Source organism: Pan paniscus, chromosome 18, assembly GCF_029289425.2.
Source record: "Pan paniscus chromosome 18, NHGRI_mPanPan1-v2.0_pri, whole genome shotgun sequence".
In the NCBI taxonomy this organism is placed as follows: Eukaryota; Metazoa; Chordata; class Mammalia; order Primates; family Hominidae; genus Pan; species Pan paniscus.
Window position 1 is genome coordinate 28,622,203 of NC_073267.2, and position 19,464 is coordinate 28,641,666.

At 54.0% G+C, this 19,464-nt stretch overlaps 1 protein-coding gene across 3 annotated transcripts in view; it reads right to left on the minus strand.

Moving 5' to 3' along the window:
- Nucleotides 1–1,268: 1,268 nt before the first annotated feature.
- Nucleotides 1,269–19,464, minus strand: part of NSMCE1 (NSE1 homolog, SMC5-SMC6 complex component) — a 43,777-nt gene continuing 25,581 nt past the window's right edge. Inside the window, exons 3-8 of one of the 3 annotated variants that reach the window (XM_003807758.5) lie at nt 11,394–11,515; nt 10,400–10,477; nt 9,183–9,329; nt 2,974–3,090; nt 2,001–2,121; nt 1,269–1,511 (exon numbers count right to left, since the gene is read on the minus strand). In XM_003807758.5, the coding sequence (XP_003807806.2) occupies nt 1,432–1,511; nt 2,001–2,121; nt 2,974–3,090; nt 9,183–9,329; nt 10,400–10,477; nt 11,394–11,515 (665 nt within the window). In that variant the 3' untranslated portion in view covers nt 1,269–1,431. Of the gene's footprint in view, nt 3,091–9,182; nt 9,330–10,399; nt 10,478–11,393; nt 11,516–19,464 lie in introns of all 3 variants that reach the window. The other 2 variants (XM_063597404.1, XM_063597403.1) reach the window with 2 other exon arrangements.

Consider the following 19,464-nt stretch of genomic DNA (forward strand, 5'->3'; position numbering starts at 1 on the left):
TCTCTCCGAGGTGGGTCTAATTTTCCAGTGCCAGCTGGATAATCCCATCCCCACCTCACAGGTGTCCACGTGGGAGCTGTGGGCCATGAGGATGCTTGCAAGGGTGTGGGAGCCACTAAGTGAGAGCCACCCTCTTCCTCCTGATCCCGGGCATGATGCGTGAGGCCCAGAGGCATGGCAGCTATTTTGCTACCATGAAGAAAGCAGCTGGATTTCTAGGAAACCACCTCGTAGGCCCCAAGCATGCAGCCAGCCCAGTGAAAGCACAGTAGACACAGAAATATGGCTGTGTGGTGACCTTGCTGGAGCCTCTAAACCAGGCATCTCCTCAAGACCCCTGTGGGCAAGTCCGTCCTTGTTTCAGCCAGTCTGAGTTGGCTTTTCTGTCATGACTGAAGCATCCTGACTGATGCTGGGGTTCAAGAGAGGGATGAAGATGGGGACTTAACAAGTGTGAGGATGGAGGAAGTGCAGGGAGCGAGGGGCTGACCAGTGCCAAAGGGCGAGCGGGTGCTAGCCAGGAAACAAAGCCGGACACCAGAGGGGAGGGCGTGCAGGCCCAGGGTGCTCTGTGCAGAGGCTCCGGAGCTGACGAAGGAAGCGCTGCACCCTGAGCAGTGGGTGGGGGGAGGCGGTGGCGGACGAGCAGGGGCCTCACCAGGGGTCACAGCCCTGCTGCAGCAGTGGGGGCATCCAGGGGTCTTCTGCAGGGAGCGCAGAGGCAGAGTGTGGGCCGGGGCTGGTGCTCAGCCTGAGGCAGCAGTGGCAGGGCTAGAGGGCTATTGGCAGCTGGGCTGGACAGGATCTGGTGACAATGGGATGCAGGAGGGTCAGGGAGAGGAAGCACTGAGGCTGACTCCCAGTCCCGGCTGGGACAGCTGGATGGCAGGGCTGCCGGGCACCCACAGGGAGCAGAGCGTCCAGGGAGGGAGAGCACGCATCCCGCCCAAACGCCCAGCCTCAGCCCATTCAGGCCAGTGGCACCTTGGGCCAGGGGAGAGTCCAGACTGGGGAGCTGGGGAGGCCAAGGCTCACACATCCAGGTTCGGGCCAGCCCAGTCCTGCTGGGACAGCTGGCCACCGCTGGGACTGGAGGCAAGGCTGCCCTGGGCAAGGACAGTGAGCTGTTCTGAGTCGTTGCTGGGGGCTCTTGCTGGCTTCACCTGCTGGAGCCCAAACCCAGGGGGTCTGAGTGACAACCGAACTCCAGGAAAGGCAAGGCCACAACACGGAGCCTCACACACGGGCTCGAGAACACAGACAGGGGCTGCAGCAACTTCCCAGGATGGTTTATTCCAAAGCTGTGGACGGTGAACATTAAGACGAAAGAGGTGACTCACGTGGAACCTGAAACACGGACGCCTTTCTTCCAAGAAGGGCTGTGGTGATCAGGCCACTCAAGGCAGCCAGCCCCTCAGCAGGGCACGATGGCTAATGCTGCCTGGACCGCAGGGACTTTTTGTTCGATTTCAAGACACCAGACTCCCTCTCCTTCTCAGGGTCGAAGACTTCTGTAGACAGAAAAGGCAGGAAAGACACAGTGAATGGAGGGGCTGGCAGCACAGGGGCACCAGCTCGAGCCAGCAGCTACGTCTCCTGTGCCAAGGACTGTCCTAGGTCTACACCATCCTTCACTGCTAACCCTCCCCAGCCCGTGAGGAAGGCAGAGTTATCCCCAGTTCAGAGAGGAACAAACTGAGGGAGCTGTGGACATAGCTTTCACGTCCCCCTCCTGAGAGGGCTGCCAGAGAGAGAGCCTTGTCTAGACAAAATGCTCATACACGTTGGAATTTCAGCTGGGTTCTAGAAAGTCCTCTGGAACGGTGCACGTAGCTCAGCCTTTACTTCCTGCAGTGGCTTCTTCTAGGATTCAAGCTGCTAACACGGACCCCCACACACCCTGGAGCCCTTCAGGGCCCTGTCTCCAAGGGCTTCCCTGGCACCAGGCCCCGCGTCCTGCTGGCCCAGCCCCTCCCATGAGCTCCTCAGGGCCCACGCACTTGGGATCTCGTGGGGCCAGTAGTCGTTGCAGTGGGGGCAGCGCGGTTCAGCATTCGACTGGAAGTACTTGGCCACGCAGGGTAAGTGCATCCTGATCCCACAGGTTTCGCAGCTTTGACCCTGAAACAGGAAAGGCCAATGACGGCGGAGCTGGTGCACACCTCCATGTTCTGCAAACCTCCGGGGAAGCCACAAGGGAAATGGGCAGCAGGTGGCATCGTGTTATCTTCTGGGCCCCAGATTAATATTGAAAATAATCCCAAACGCCTCAGTGCAGTGGAGTCTTTTGTTTGCTTGCTGCTTGTTGCGGTGGGTTTTACTAAACAATTCTGAACACATGAACGCAGCGACAGAAGCCGAGGGCTCCCAAACTCCTGCGCTCAGATCCTGCAGGTGGCGTGTGGACAGCCACAGCTTTTCAGAAGCTTATTTGCTAATGTGAATCAAAAGCTTTCAAAAAAAAAAGTGCACTTTGTCCCAGAAACTCCGCCCAAGGAAATAATCACCAGGTGCCCAAGGATACAGGTGTACGAGGCCCGTAAGAGCAATTGCAATTACAAACAGCTACAGCTGCAAAACGAAAGACACATCAATGTCCACGCTGGTTCAGCGGTTGCAAAGCCCTGCAAACCACTCCAGAAAGCAGCAATCGACAAGAGACACTCACTACAAAACTGCCAAGATAATGCAGGTTGCACAGAACACTCAGCCTTCCTGAGAAAAATAAAGTAAGCGAGGGCCCCTGGACCCCAACAGCAGAACCAGGGAGGAGGGCGGCAGTGTGTCCCTGCGGGGCACGGCAGGGAGGCGTCCTGACACGTCCTGGGAGATGGCCTCCGCCAGCTCTTGTGGGAGGATGCGCCAGCAGTGCAGGAGGGCTGGGCCCAGAGCCAGGATTCCGGGAAGTACCTGTACAGAGCCCCGGGAGCCGAGGGCCCAGTGATGAGCTCCCGTGCCCTGCCCTGCGGGTACCTGGATGAGGAGGCTGTGACAGATATTGCAGATCTTCACCGCGTCGGGGTACGTCTCCCGGATGTATTGCTCCATCTCCAGGATGGCCCGGCCGTGCAGGGTGAACTCCCCTTCCTTCTGCAGGGACACACAGGAGGTGGCCACCCTCAGCCAGGCCCTCTCCCCATTCACCACCTCTCTTCCCTCTGTGATCCCACAGCCCAGTGCTCAGGAAGACACAAGGGTCTACGCAGCTTTTCACCAACCCCAGCCAACGGGCATCAGCCACATCCCCCTGGCAGAGCCTTGGCAAGGGAAACTGAGGCAAAGACCCTAAAGACATGGAGGCGTGGCTCCCTGACACCCGCCTTTTCTCAGCATCTGCTGTGCCTTCAGACGTGACTTCTCTGTCTGCACGGCAGCCTCGAGGGAGGCAGTCACAGCCCTCCTGCAGATGAGGACGCTGAGGCCCACAAGGGGGTCAGTCTCCCCAGGGTGCAAACCCAAACACCCACTGCTGCCATCCGCCACCCATCCCACTCCCAAAAAGCAGCATCCCTGGTGCCTCCCAGCACTTCTGCCTCCCAGCACTTCTGCCTCCAACTGCAGTAGGGACCCTCAGAGATCACTTCCAGCCACATCACTTTACAGATGGAGCTGGAAGGAGTCTGGAGAGGGCAGACAGGCCCCATCACACTGTGGGCAGTGGAGCCTCCAATGGAAGCCAGGCCTCCTGGTTCCCACGCTAGGGTGCGGTCCACCCATCATGCATCCTGAAATCCCTGGGAGAGCCCGGAAGCACATGAACAATGCAGCTCCCCAGGCCGACCCTACTGCCAGGTCACAGGAGAAAGGCAGCACTGAGGGAGACCCAAGGCAGGCAAATGACACGGGACCCAGGACACGGACCCATGCAGGCTGATTCCAGTTTCTCCACAGTCAGCTCATGCATCGGATATGAACCACACCAGGAGATGACGTCACTGACGCCTGTGAGTCACCCGAGTGCTCAACTGCCTTTTCTGTTATTTTCTAATTTTTACAAGCAAGAGCTGTCACTCCCATTTCTTTTCTTTTCTTTTTTTTTTTTTTTGAGACGGAGTTTTGCTCTTGTTGCCCAGGGTGGAATGCAATGGCACGATCTTGGCTCAATGCAACTTCCGCATCCCGGGTTCAAGCAATTCTCCTGCCTCAGCCTCCTGAGTAGCTGGGATTACAGGCATGCGCCACCACGCCTGGCTAATTTTGTATTTTTAGTAGAGACGGGGTTTCACCATGTTAGCCAGGCTGGTCTTGAACTCCCGACCTCAGGTGATCCGCCCACCTCGGCCTTCCAAAGTGCTGGGATTGCAGGCATGAGTCACCGCACCCAGCCCACTCCCGTTTCTGACAGGTAGAGCCCCCCACCCCATTCCCACCTTCATCCCCACAGTGCAATGTGGAGGGGGTGTGCTTGCGTAATCTGGGCTCGCAGTGCGTTCGCTCTGGAACACCAGTAGAGGGGCTGGGTGAGCACCGGAAGGAAGGCAGGGCAGAAGCGTGGGGTTGGGGCATGGACAGCCGCTGTGGGAACAGTGGAGGGAGGCCGGGGCACCAGGCGCTTGTGCCCTGCACCACGGCTGTTGCTAGTGCACAGGGGCTTTGTGTCATCCAAGTGCTGTGGGCAATGGGAGGATGTGATCAGCCCCCAGGCTGTCCTCGGTCCTCAGTCCTATGGCTGTTACCTTCCCCCAAAGCTCCCAAATCCATCATGGCACCCCACCTCCCTGGCCACCGCCCTCTTCCAGCCTCCCCTCCAGATCCATCACGGCACCCCACCTCCTTGGCCCCCACCCTCTTCCACCCTCCCCTCCAGATCCATCACAGCACCCCACATCCCCAGCCACCACCCTCTTCCACCCTCCCCTCCAGATCCATCATGGTACCCCACCTCTCCAGCCCCCACCCTCTTCCACCCTCCCCTCCAGATCCATCATGGCACCCCACACCCCCAACCACCGCCCTCTTCCGCCCTCCCCTCCAGATCCATCATGGCACCCCACATCCCCAGCCACCGCCCTCTTCCACCCTCCTCCAGATCCATCATGGCACCCCACACCCCCAACCACCGCCCTCTTCCACCATCCCCTACAGATCCATCATGGCAACCCACCTCCCCGGCCTCCACCCTCTTCCACCCTCCCCTGCTCCTGCTGCTCTCTGAGCCCACTCTCCTCCAGCAACACACTCGCTACCAAACAAGCCTGGCCCTGTCACTCCCACCTCACCCCCACCCCAGGGCTTCCCACCACCCTTAGGTCCAAGAGCCAAGCCCCTAATACACGTATCTCCTGGGCTGCCCTCGGTCTGCTCGCCTCAGCAATCTTTGTGCTCAGATGGCCCTGGCCTTAGCTTCTTGAGTGCACCTGCTGGCCACAGGGCCACTGCCGGGCTGATGATCCTCCCACCCCAGGCTCCAGGAAACTCCCACACAGCCTTCAGCTCAAGTGTCACTTCCTCAGCAGCTGAGGGCCGGTTCCTCTGGGACAGCTGTCATAAAGCCATGTTTCCTTTCCATCTGTACCAGGACTGCAGTGAGATGACCGTCTCACTGATCTCGGGCTCCCCCTCCAGACCATGGCCCCATGGGAGCGGCCACCAGCTCTGGTTGTGCTCACTCCTGTGTCCGCAGCACCTGCTGTAGGGCCCAGCACTTGGCAGGCCTGTGATAAACACCCACGGGAAGATGAAGTAGACCTTGCACTGATCCCAAAGGAATGCCTGACACTAAGCAAGTTCAAGCTCAGACTGAGGCAGGAGCTGCATTTATTTTTTATTTATTTATCTGAGACAGAGTTTCACTCTTGTTGCCCAGGCTAGATCATGCAATGGCACGATCTCAGCTCACTGCAACCTCTGCCTCCAGGGTTCAAGCGATTCTTCTGCCTCAGCTTCCCGAGTACCTGGGATTACAGATGCCCGCCACCACACCCAGCTAACTTTTTTATATTTTTAGTAGAGACACGGTTTCACCATATCGGCCAGGCTGGTCTCAAACTCCTGACTTCAAGTGATCTACCCGCCTTGGCCTCCCAAAATGCTGGAATTACAGGTTTGAGCCACTGCACGCAGCCAAGCTGCATTTACTGAACACCTGCTATGTGCCTGAAACTGCACCCAAGGCTCACCATTCATGACCCACTCAGTCCTCTGAGGGCCCATCAGGGGAGGGGCAGGAGGGATGCCCTGGCCCTCAAAGACGACGACAGCCCAGGTGATCTCCCAGGCGCCTCGCCACAACACTTGGAAGTCAGGACCTCGTGTAGGGAGCAGTCCTGGGGTGTATGGAGGTGCGCCCATCAGCAGACGCCCAGCTCCCATGAGCCGTGCTTGCTCTCAGAGGCCTCCCCGCTGACCCCAACCACCTACCACCCCTGGGCCTTCTCCTGGACGGACAGCTGCCTCAGCACCTCCATGCCGGGCCAGTCTCACACAGGACTGGCTGTCCAGGAGCGACGTGTCCTTGGGGTGATATACCCACCTGGAAGGGCCTTGTCAGTGGGCCCCTGGCTATTTCTGTGGGAAGCCCTGTGTCTGAGAGGCCAAGGATCAGACACTGACATGTGGTCTCTCCGATCGAGGTGCTGCCCTAGGAAGACCTGTCCTGGGTAAGTGAGCACCCGCCCCGGTTCTCAGTGATTCCTCCAGAGTGCCGCAGACCTCAGGGCAACCCTTACCAGGCCATGTAGGTCAGAGAGCACTGGACCCTCACAGAAAACACCTGGAGCTGGCAATGTCCCCATCCTGCAGATGAGGAAACAGTCTCCGCAATGAGAAGCTGTTCACCACAGGCGGCGGAGGAACCTGGAGGAGTCTCACCACACAGCCCCTGCCACATTAGCTTTGTTCCTTCATCCTCCTGAGGGCCCCAGCAGGCCAGGCAGTCAACAAGAAGCCTCTCTAGGGCTACTGCCCAGCGCCAGTGCTGAGGGCCCCCTGCTACTTCTGCAGCGCTCCTGCAGGTGGCAGCTCCCGGATCCTCTGTCCGCCCTCCCTCAAGCTCAGAGGCGCCCTGCAGAAGGTGGTGCCAGCACTGCCACCGAACTGAGAAAGGCACAGAGTACAAGCGCCTGCAGCCACAGCTCACCGCCACAGACTCCAGGGTGGGGCCTCTCCTATCCACCACCGCCCTCTCCAGACACCAAGGGCAGACAAAGGGCAAGTCAAACCATAAAGTTGGGGGCACGCCCTGCAAGCCATGCACAATGGTGGCAGCATGTGCTAGGCATGGTGCTCTTGGGTGCAAAGCAGGGTGCAAAGTGTTGTGTACTGGGATGTTGGGGCACTCGGCTCTAGGGTCTGGGATAACAGGTGACTTCAGTGGGTTTCTTTATGCATCTCAACATGTTCTAATCCTCCTGTAATGAGCAGATATTTCCTGTAACATTTTTTGTAAGTTTTAGACTCTGTTCCTCTGCAACCTCATCCACCTGTCCAGTCATCCATTCAGCAAGCATTTATTGAGCAGTTGAGGTGCCAGGCACTACATTCTGCAATGGGGACCAGCCATGAAGAGGTCATAACCCCTACCCTTAAAAAACTTGGCCTGTGGCCGGGCACGCTGGCTCACGCCTGTCATCCCAGCACTTTGGGAGGCTGAGGCAGGCGGATCACCTGAGGTCAGGAGTTCGAGACCAGCCTGGTCAACATGGAGGAACCCCGTCTCTACTAAAAATAGAAAAATTAGCCGGGCGTGATGGCGCATGCTTGTGATCCCAGCTACTTGGGAGGCTGAGGCAGGAGAATCGCTTGAACCCGGGAGGTTGAGGTTGCGGTGAGCCAAGATTGCACCATTGCACTCCAGCCTGGGCAACAAGAGCAAAACTCCATCTTAAAAAAAAAAAAAAAACTTGGCCTGAAGAGGGGCTGCACCACAAGCGAGAATGGTCAGTTATAACCTGAGTAGCCCTAGAACATTCCCTAGTGCCAAATACAGCCCGGAGGGCAAGTACAACTGTGACAAAGCCATTGATGGGAGCTGCAGTCCCCAAACCGGGGCCTGAACTCGGCCCTGCCACTCTCAGGGTGTCCGACGTCATCCAGACCCCTGAGCTGTCAGCTAAAAACTAAGCTATGGAGCCACTGCAGGGCAGCAGACAGCCTCCAAGACATGACATACGGGAATGCGCCCAGCAGATCCTGCACTCACCAGGAGCTCCCAGCCCTGCCCTCACCCCATGACCTCTCCACCCTGTCTTCCCATCAGGTACCCCAGGAACTGAATTCGGGTCAGGTTCCTGGGACAGGCCCACCCTAAATAGAAATCAGTAACTCAGAACACAGACTTCCCCAACCCAGACGCGAGCCTTCCTGAAAAGGAAGCGGAGAATCGCTGCAGCCACAAGCAGCAGCCTCTGGCCACGAGTCCGACCACCAAGTGAGGAAGCGGGGACCCGGCGTGAGCGCGTCCTCAACACACACGGGCACGAGCACCTGGGAGGCACAGCTGTGGTCAACTCGGCAAACACTGAGCTGTTGAAAACAGGGGTGCCTTTTGTGGAAAAAGAACTGAAACATGTGTTCTGCTCCATTCAGCAGGACTAGACGTGGGGGTGGGGGCAACATCTAGAAACTGGAGCTGCAGTGGGGCCTGTCCCAGATGTCACAGCTCCTTTCCTGAAGCAGGTCTATGCCTCTTCTAAGCACTGGCCCTGAGGAACTCACTGCTGACAAGAACAACAGTGGTAATGTCACCAGTTCCTCTGCCGCCTCCCCCGCGAGCCAGCCAGCCTAGCACCGAGCACATTACTGTGAGGTCCCATTCCCGCTCCTGACACACCCAGCCCCGAAGGGGAAACGACGACTCCCCTCTTATAGGGAACATGAGGTCACCTGGCTCAGGGTTCAGACCCAGGTTAGATGTTAGAGCCACACTCTCAGCCACGGAACTGCCCTGCCTTGCAGTCTGTGGGCTAGAGCCTTGATCCTGGGGCCCAAGTCCCTGCGCGCGGCTCCTGGCTCTGCCATTCTGGCTGTGGCATCCTGAACACATCATCTGGGTGAACGGGGAGTGGGAGGCAGGAGGAGTGAGGCCCAAGTCCTCCCCACGGGGTCACTGCTGGAATGCATGAAAGCAGATAAGGGATCCGAGAAGGCCGGGCTCCTCAGACATCAGTTGGCTACAAGTGCGATTTTGGAGAAAAAAATCACTTGAAAAAGTGAACCAGGCTGGAAACACCAAGAGACAGTACCTCAATCAGCCACTTGTTTTGGACATACTTCTGCAGCACCTGCTCTGCTTCCTTCTTCCTCATCTTCTTGCCTTTAAGTTGATCAACCAGGTTCAAAATGTTTGTGGAAGATGCAAAGCCAGTTTCTGAGTCAATAATCAGTTCCAGCTGGAAGAAAGAGCAGGTATCATGCTCATCTATTAAAATGGCAAAAATAACTTTTAAATGGTAATACCAAGTCTGGCAGGGGCGCAGTAAAACCACTCAGATCACAGGCAGAACTGTACACTGGCATGGTATTCCGGGAAAACAATTTAATGTGCATCAAGAGCCAGAACTGTGCTCAGTTCGACTCAGAGGTCACTTCTATAACATCCTCCCAAATAAATCATCTTAATGTCCCCAAATCAAAGAGGGTCGCCTTGCCTCACGGCTGGCCTTGGAGGCAGTGAGAGAGAGACACGGCAGGCAGGAACCGCTGGGGAAGACAGGTTCCTGCACACGCAGGTGTGTGCTCAGCTCAGCACCTGCTCCTCAACCTTGGTGGCTAATAATCCCCAGGAGAAGACCTAAAAGGAATGATTCTAACGCCTGGTTCTCAGAGATTTGGATTCAACAGATCGTGAGTGGGGCTGAAATGTCTGAATTATTTTTCACCTCTGCAGTTATTATCATTGCATCTAGGCCTGAGAACCACTCTTAGCCATGTGTTTGACCAGAAGGCTGAGCAAATAGCTCTGAAGCCTGGGGAAGACAGGTTCCTGCACACGCAGGTGTGTGCTCAGCTCAGTGCCTGTCAAATGTGCACGTGCAAATGATTCAGTGGGCACCTGGCAAAAATGCAGATTCGGACTCAGCAGTCTAGAGTGGGGACTGGGACCGGGCCTTTCTAACAAGCTCCCAGGCGATGCTGCTGCTGCTGCCTTTCCCAGATGGCACTTGGAGCAGCCAGGCAGGAACGCCTGTTACTACCAGTGAAGCCCTGCTCTTGCCCATCCAGTTGGGGCTCACACCTGGCCCAGCACTTCCTTCCCAGGCAGCCATGGGGACCCCCTGGCAGCTGTGAGTTCCAGATGGGTAGACAGTGACATCTCCCTGCAAAGCCTTTTCTCAGACAGCAATGGTGGCCCATGTCCCCCCAGTGATCCTTGAACACTGCAGTTGCCACTGCTAATGACGGAGACAGAACTTTCCCATAAGAAGCCCACCCAATGGGCGATGGGGATTACTCTACTTACAGCCTTTCTAAACAAATCCAGTTCATTCTCTGCAAAATCCGTAGCCATTTTGGAAATTGAAGTTGTAGCAAGATTCACCTAAGAAATAAGTCAGCACGACAGTCAGGCTGTGCTCTTTGCGTGTTGGTTAACGTGTCACTGGCTCTCCCTCCCTCCCCTCCTCCATCTCTGGCCAGTCACTGAGCTCCTGTATCCAGGCACTGCGGGCCGCAGGGATGGATCTGTAACCAGGCGTATATTACAGACTTTATTCTTTAGCTCAGCCAACATGCTGGACCCTCAGAAGTTTCAGAACTCCAAAGGGTGTGCATGCAGTATTTTCCAAACTCAGATAAATTTGGGAGATTTGTCTGCATGTTAATGGAGCTTCAAATGCAAAAAAAGCACTGAGAAGTCCGATAGCAGGGAAATCTGCTTTGCCATATCTGACCAGCATTTCCACAGTTCTTTGACTGTGTAATGTTTTTTTTCCAGGGAATTGAGTTTGGGAAACCCTGGACTAGAGTGCCCCTTTCTGAGTGTGAGCCTGGCTGGGAGCAGCCAGATGTCCTCTGACCAGCTGAGGTGTCTCCTAGCCAGGGATGGGGCATGTCAGCTTCCCACTCCTGTATTTCACCCTGGCTGTGTTTCACTCCTGGCTCTGCCATTCTGGCTGTGGCATCCTGAACACATCACGTGGGTGAACGGGGAGTCGGCAGCAGGAGGGGTGAGGCCCAAATCCCTACCTGTGAGAGTAAATCTGAAAACCACTGAAGGCCCCACCCACATGGGTTGCAATCCTTGACACTCCTACAGAGTTTCTTTTCATAGCTTCTATGTCTTATTCTAAATAAAAAACCATTTTCTCCCTTTATTCCTAATATTCTATACATTTGGAGTGACTTCTTTGCAAAGAACTGTCCAAAAGAGAAATCAAACCAAAGCAAACACAGGCTGCCTGGGCCCTGTTCCAGCTCCTCAAAAATGCCACTAGAGGGCTCTGCCGGGCACTCACCAATGCATAAATGGGTCTCCCATCATCTTCCGTGACTCCTCTCTTTATCTCAATATACAAGGACTCCAATACACTGTTAATGTTGTTGATGAAGTCTTCCAACTTATCTACGGTGGCATTGCCTGGAAATAGACCAAAAAAAGGGGGGTGACCAGGGGGCCTCATCAAAAAAATGTAGCTTGCTTGAATCATTCCATCCCATCTCAACACAGGGGACAGCAACCCCAGACACGGGTGGAGGCTGCAGCCTCTTGGGTGAACGCCAATGCCACGTGGCTTCTTTCTTCCTGGAGTACTTGGAAGACAAAGAGACAACAGATGGAGGGCGTTGTGAGGCAGGAGGGCTGGGGAGATGCTATCTGCAACCACGGAGGCTGCCGCGGGCTTCCTGTCTTTGCTCGCTGCCTCCTGATGAGAGTCCCGATCAGCACCTTCAGCGCATTACTCAATGATGTGCTCAGAGCCTGCGTGAGCTCCCGCTGCACACACATCCCATCCCATCTCAGCCCTTCTACTGCGTCCCCAGTGCCCCGCGAGAGGCCTCTGTCCCTGTACGTCCCCACACATCTTAGGTGGAGCTTTATTCCTTTCTCTTTTTATTCAATGTCAGGTTATCCTCACTTACATGCCAGGCTTGTGCTGGGTCCTGGGCTGGAACACTAAGAATAACAACGAACGGGGTGAGAAGGGTGGCTTGCAGCAAGCCCTCAGCATGGAGAGGCCCTGTCCTGGGCACCTTTTGTCGTCATGAATCCACCCTCCAGCAGCTCTCTGGGCACAGGGTAAGAGGCTGAGACGCAGAGAGATGAACTGACTCGCCCAGAGTTGCACCACAAGGCCGGGGCTTTGACCTCTCTGTCGCCCACCTCACCTGGCCCTGCCAGCAGGATGCTCACAGCCCAAGGGCCACCATCCAGGTCCATCAGTCTGAGGAGGGGGCACCCACAGTATTGCCGGGGGCTCAGCTGAGGAGGACAGAGAGGCTGCGGTGAGGACGGGAGCCTGTGGCCGGGGACAGCAGGGCCTTTCTCCTGTGGTACCAGGAAGCCTCTGAGCACTGGAAGCAGTGGAAGGACATGGCCAGCGTTGTGTCCCTTTTATGCTGTGAAACTTTTTTTTTTTTTTTTTTGAGACAGAGTCTCGCTCTCACCCAGGCTGGAGTGCAGTAGCACAATCTTGGCTCACTGCAACCTCCACCTCCCGGGTTCAAGCAGTTCTCCTGCTTTAGCCTCCCGAGGAGTTGAGATTACAGGCATGCACCACCACACCCAGCTAATTTTTGTATTTTTAGTAGAGATGGGGTTTTACCGTGTTGGCCAGGCTGGTCTCGATCTCCTGACCTCAAGTGTTCCGCCCACCTCAGCCTCCCAAAGTGCTGGGATTATAGGCGTGAGCCACCATGCCCAGCTTGTGCTGTGAAACTTTTTAAAGCAAGAGTATGTATTATTGTTTTCACTGTTTTTATGTATTAAAATAAATAATTTCAAAAGATTCATGCCTTAGAAAATCATTCTGGAAAAAAAACTGCAAGAAAAAATGGACAATATGATACATTCATGTGTGAAACAAAAACAGAACCAATGAAACAGTCCCACAGGAAAAGGCCCAGCAGGTTACCCACTGGACTGACGACCAAGGCCGTCGCCAGGAAGGGACTAAACGAAGGGTCATCACAGGGCACTCGTGCTGTATGTCTGTGTTTGATTTCTTATAGACAGAGGCATTTCTAAGCTACCCGTACAACTCAAGATTCATAAAGTTAAAAAAAAAAACAACAGAAGATCATGCTGGTGACAATGGAGGACGTGGCCGTGTGAAAGAGTCAAGGAAAACCCAGGCCAATGAGCTCTGTCAGAGGATCAGACTGTGGGGCCCAGAAAAGCTGAGAACAAAGCCCAGGGCAGTGACACTAATGTGCCATGCTCAGCGAGGAGCTAATCTTCCCTTTCAGTTAAGTTTTTAAAAGGCAGTTTAAATTAAAAAGTAGTCATAGTAAGTGGGTGGAACATGGACGTGGTGAGATCATAACATATGACAATGACATCTGGCCTCGGCGGCTGGAGAGCAGGCATCAGGAGGGAGGCATGGCCTGACTTCCTGCCTCCATGCCCCTGCTCACGGGCCCCTCCTTTCTGAAAACTCCTCTCCCTCCACTGCGGCAGCCACCTCGGATGGCCTGTTTTTCCAGGAAATGTTCTCTTCTGCCCCCGGTGCTGTCTTCCTCTTCCACACCATGCAAGGCAGCTCTTTGCTGGCGTGGGAGCCGAGCTGTTCCGTACCTGCCTGTGCCGGTGACTTGGCCAGACACACTTTTCCACCCCCAAGGGGAGCCAACGCTGGGCAGCTCAGGTGCAAGAGGCCCAGACATCAAAAAGCCTCGTTCAGTGCGGAGTGAGTGACAGGAACCCTGTCCACCCAGTGTGACACTGGGGCAAGTCCCACCTCTCTCTGAAAGTGACAACTCACATTTTCCACTAACGAGGCCCCTCCTGGGTATCACTGAGAACGATGTGCCCTGTGGGCAGATGAGAAGCATTCTGATCTATTGGACTTTCCAGACACCCCGTTGCGGGGAGGGAGCCAGCAGCCCTCTCTGCCCTTCCCCTCTCCACACCACCTCTGGTTTGGCGTCCGGCCTCATTTTTCAGAAACCATGAATGTTTTGCTGTATTTTCATCTGACCAACCACTTCCTCCTACTGTACTCGCTCACTGCACACACCAGCCACTGCTTGGGCGCTCCTGTTCTCTCCGCTATCGCCCTCTTTCCTTCCACACGCTTCCTGCATCAGGGTCATGTCCACGATCTCCGTCGCTGACCCTGTAACTGTTTCTCACGGAGGCCCCACGCCCTTGCAGCTCCTCTTAATCGTGACCTGAGAAGAAACTTTTCTTATGCTCAGCACCCCCAAGCCCTTCAACTGACTCCTTTCAGCAGCAACAGAGGTGGCGTGGTGGCATGGGGCCAGAAGCAGAGGTGTGGGCTCTAGCCCATCCTGCCCTCCCGCTCTGTGGGGCCCTGCGTGAGCCTCTCCCCCACTTCTCATCTCTAACAGCCACACACAGTCTCGCCTCCAGCCTCACACATGTCCAGAACCCTCTTTCCCCCCCGCTTCTCTACCACCACCCCTGGCTGGACCCCAGCCTCCTGATCCTCTGGCAGCCTCCCGTACAGGCCTTCCCCAACCAGATAAGCTGCACTTCCCAGCTCTGTCCTCCCATGGCAGCACTTCCTTCCTCATCACGTGGCACTCCAGTTACTGTGTCCAGCCGCCCCAAGACAGGAGTCAGCTGGTGACACCTGCCAGCCCAGCAGCCATGTCCCTCCCTAACGAGACCTTCGCCTTTTTTCTTTCTTTTTTTTTTTACAATTGTCTTTCTCTTACATTTGCGGTTTTGGTGACAGAATAATTCCAGGTATGATATTCAGGGAACCAGAAAGCAGAAAGCTGAAGGGACCAGAGATTAGGGCAGCCAGGAGTAGACAGAGAACCCCTATCAGCCAGACACTCTCCCAATCTGAGCAAGGGACAAAAGGAAGCTTGGAGGTGGCTCCAGCCCAGAAGCTACAGAGGGCCAGCTGCTCTGGCCATGAGGTGATGCCATGCTTCCTGCCTATCCCCAACTGTGCACCTGGCCACCAATGAGTCCTATGTGTCCCTCCCCCAATAGCATCCCGCCACATTTTTTTTTTTTTTTTTTTTTGAGATGGAGTGTCACTCCATTGCCCAGGCTAGAGTGCAGTGGCACAGTCTCAGCTCACAGCAACCTCTACCTCCCAGGTTCAAGCGATCCTCCTGCCTCAGCCTCCCCAGGCACTGGGACTACAGGTGTTTCACCACCACACCTGGCTAATTTTTTGTATTTTTAATAGAGATGGGATTTCACTATGTTGGCTGGTCTGGTCTCAAACTCCTGACCTCAAGTGATCTGCCCACCTGTCTCCCAAAGTTTTGGGATTACAGGCGTGAGCCACCGTGCCCGGCCCCGACACATTCCTTTCTAAGTTGACCAGAACTGGGGTCTCTTGCTTGCTCCCAAGATCCTTATGATGTCCACTAAGCGCTAAGGTTGCACCAGATTGCTGCTTCCCAGCCTCAGGTCTTCAGGACAGCTAATGTCCACAGCTCTGCCCCTGGTCTCTCCCCTGATCCTAGAGCCCTCGTGGAGAAGCTACAGTTTGCCAATCTGTAGGGATACACTGGGCTAAAGGCATGTCTGAGGATCCTTTTGACCTCAATATTCTACGAGCCCATGGTCATGATAAAGAGTGTGGAATAAAGTCCGTATGGTGAGATTCTGAGACAACTACTTTCAGTCTTAGAAATACCACTTTGAAGACTTAGGAGTTAATTAACAACACCACTCCTTTTCAGAATCCAGAACCAACTGAAGAAAAAGACACATCCTTCAGTAAATATCAAAACATCAGGTTTTCTGTAGGTAGCGCTGGATCAGAGGCTGGTTCTCTGCACACCACCAACCTCCAGTCAGTGATATGGGAGGCCTAGCTATGAGGACAGAGGAACGAGGCCCTGGCCCTAGCACAGATGTCTCCTCTAGAGGGAAAGAGATACCCTAGCCAGGACAACCAGCAACATGTTTAAATCAAGCAAGTTGAACCTCTAAACTTCTAAACACAGTGCTACCTGTGTTCTCTCTACTTGGAAGAGGCAGGGTGTGTCTGGATTTCTTAAGGGCTGTAGTAAAGTAGCTCATGTTAGGCTAAAATCAAGGGGCCTGCAAATGTGTGGCTATGATTACCTTATTATGTGCCAGCACTATGCATTCACATGGTTCATTTCATCATGACAATAACAGTAACTCTGTAAGATGAAATCACTAGTATCATCTGTATATACAGGAGGCTTGGAGAGGTTAACAACTTGCTCATAGTTTCCGTAACTCAGAAGGAAATGGAGCCCAGGCTTGCCTGACCCCAGATCCTAAGCTCCCAGGCACTAAGCCCCATGGGCTCCACAGAACAAGCCTGAGGACATCCTCTATACCAGACCCCACCGTCATCTCGTCTATACCCTCCTGCACCTGCCCTGTGCTTCAGAGTCACCGAGAGAGACTGGGCCAACAGGGAAGGATGGAAGGCATCTGGGCACCTGATTAGGACACCAGAGGTGGTACCCAAAGAGGAGCTGCACTCACAGAGGAGATGCACTGGATCAGCCCGGCCTGGCCCAGCCCAGCATCCATCATCCCCTCAGCTCAGACCAGCCCAGCATCCATCATCCCCTCAACCCAGCTCAGCCCAGCATCCATCATCCCCTCAACCCAGCCCACCCCAGCATCCATCATCCCCTTGGCCCAGCCCTGAGCACTGGGCCAGGTCCAGGGTGCAGGGACAGCATGCAGGGCAGCCGGAGCAGCTGAGGAAAGGCAAAGATCCTGGAGTGAACAGAGCCACTCCTCCTTTAACAGGAAATGCCCATCAGTGGTGGCAATTGAAAACGGGCCTCCAGGCAAGTGACAAGCACTGAACAAAACAGGACACTTCTCCCCTAAGGAGAAGGGTTGGCTCAAGTCATCTTGAGAGATTTTTTTTTGGACTAATTCTGTATACAGTTTCTCCTTTTCTTTTAAAATTAAATTTTAAGGCCAGGTGTGGTGGCTTACACCTGTAATCACAGTACTTTGGAAGGCCAAGGCAGGAGGATCATTTGAGGCCAGGAGTTCAAGACAAGCCTGAGCAATGGATCAAGAGCTCATCTCTACAAAAAAATTTAAAAATCAGCCAGGCATGGTGGCATGTGGCTGTAGTCTCAGCTACTTGGGAGGCTGAGGCAGGAGAATAGCTTGAGCCCAGGAGTTGGAGACTGCAATGAGCTATGATCGCATCACTGCATTCTAGCCTGGGTGACAGAGCTAGGCCATCTCTCAAAAAATGAAAGAAATGATTAAGTTACATTGGAATGTAATGTTACCAATGAGCCTCTTCTTGCTATATCAGGGTCCCTGCTTCCCAGAGGCTACTGGAACCTAGGATTCACTGTGCACTTGGGCAACAGGAAATTGGGAAGTCTACTGCCCTGACCTCTGACCAACAAATAGTTTTGTTCTAAACTAGGCAATAAAAACATAAAATGTTATTTTTAGGCAGAGGAAATAACAGCAAAAAATAAGACTCCAAGAGCCCAAGCCACCGTGAGCCAACTTACCCTCTGACAGCCCTCCCGACAGACAGGGTGGACGGGCGGTCCTGCTAGCACAGCACTGAGGACAGGGCAGGGCAGGCCCTGGATGAGACGGGGGTGCAGGAGTGGAGCTGGCCCAAGAGAGCAGACCATGGGCTGGGAAGAAGGAAGGGCTGGTGGGCAGGACACGGGGCTGGGGAGGTTTGTGAGGGGCCACAGGATTTCACCTCTCAGCCTGTAGCTCTCATCTTTCCCCCAACCGCCTGGGGAAAAAGATTCTCTGGACCTTCAGGCACACAGATGCAAAGACGAGAACTGCCATGGGCACTTCGGAGCATGGCCAGTGAACAATGCTGGGAAGAGCAGGGTGGAAGCAGAGTGGCTGGTCTGTCACTTAGTGACAAACCGTCCTCTCCATCGGTGCACCAGCTCATTCACTACACGCTGCAGCGCCGCTCCTCACCTCTCAGCAGACCCTCAGCAACCAATGCGGAGGCGAGCCAGAAAGGATCGCTGCTTCTCTTTCTCAGAGGTCAGAGAGATGAAGGACATACCTAAGACGGGACAGGAAGTGACAAAGTCTAGACCAGAAATCAGATGTCTGGCCATTAGCTGGATGCAATCACGAAAGGATGTGGGCATTCATCAGAAAAAAATTCTTACATATACATGCAATGATGTTGAGAATACTTCAAAATAACGTGGGTAAGCAGGTACAAACATAAATAAAACAAGATCAGTCCTGCGTTCATCATCGGAACTGAGTGATGGCACACAGGGCTTCACTGTATCAGTCTCTCCACTTTTCTGTTTGACTTTTTCCATAATAAAATGTTGTAAAAATACTTCAGTGCTCAACAATCATATAACTTGACTCCTTGACCCTCATGAATCTCAATCTAAAGAGAAAAATGAATGTTGTGTGACAAGGTAGATAGCTCAGTGCTCTGACAGTAGAGAAGAAATAGGATTTTAATAACGTATGGTTTTAAAACCTATTGTTCTGAGATCTGTACACGGAGTTCTTTTCTTCTTAAACTCAAGAAGTTTATTACAATCAGAAGTTTATTACAATCAGAAAATCTGCTCTTTAGCCTCACTCAAATGACAGAGCATAAAACTTATTTCATGTTACTGGGCGCAGTACCTGCATCTCAGCTGCATGCATTTATGGTACTAAAACCTATGACACCACTGCAGAAGTGGTGATGGGGACATCCACTTGCTGTCCCTATCTATGCAGCATCTATGGGACCTTCCCCTGGCTGGAGGTCTACCAGTCAGAACTCCCACTGGCAATAAAGCAGTGCCCACTGCTTTATCACGGTAAAGTTCTGGATCATAATGGAAATCATCATGAGAAACATAAACTACTATATATTTTGCTACTGATGCTGTTCATACACATTTCATCTTAATCACACCCACTGAAAACAGGTGGTCCATCTATCCTTGAGATGAGTGGCAGCTCTGACACCTTCTGTGGCGCTCTGGTCCCCATCCCTACCCATGCAGGAGCCCTCGCAGAGCTGATACAGGGGCTCTGCAGGGGACGGGAGAGAGGCTTCCTGGTCACCCCAGCCCCTGAAACCAGAGCAGTTCTTCCTGATCCCTGTTGGGTAAGTTTCCTCCTGCTCAGATTGCACTGAGCGAAGTGAAAATGGACAAATCCGATGCGTACAGAGGCAGGCAGGAAGCACAGCTGCAGACAGCTGTGGGCACAGCAGGGAGCTGGCGGCACGCATTCTACCAAAGAAGGCAGCACTGCTCTGCTCCAGCCGAGTGCCCGAGTTTTGGGTGTTTACACAGAATCTCCTGGCGGTTGTTTTCTGTTTAACCTGGTAATTCTTAAAAATTACAAACACTATAGTGCAAACAAACAATGCCTGTAAGTTATATACCACTGACCGTTCACCGTCTCCCAAT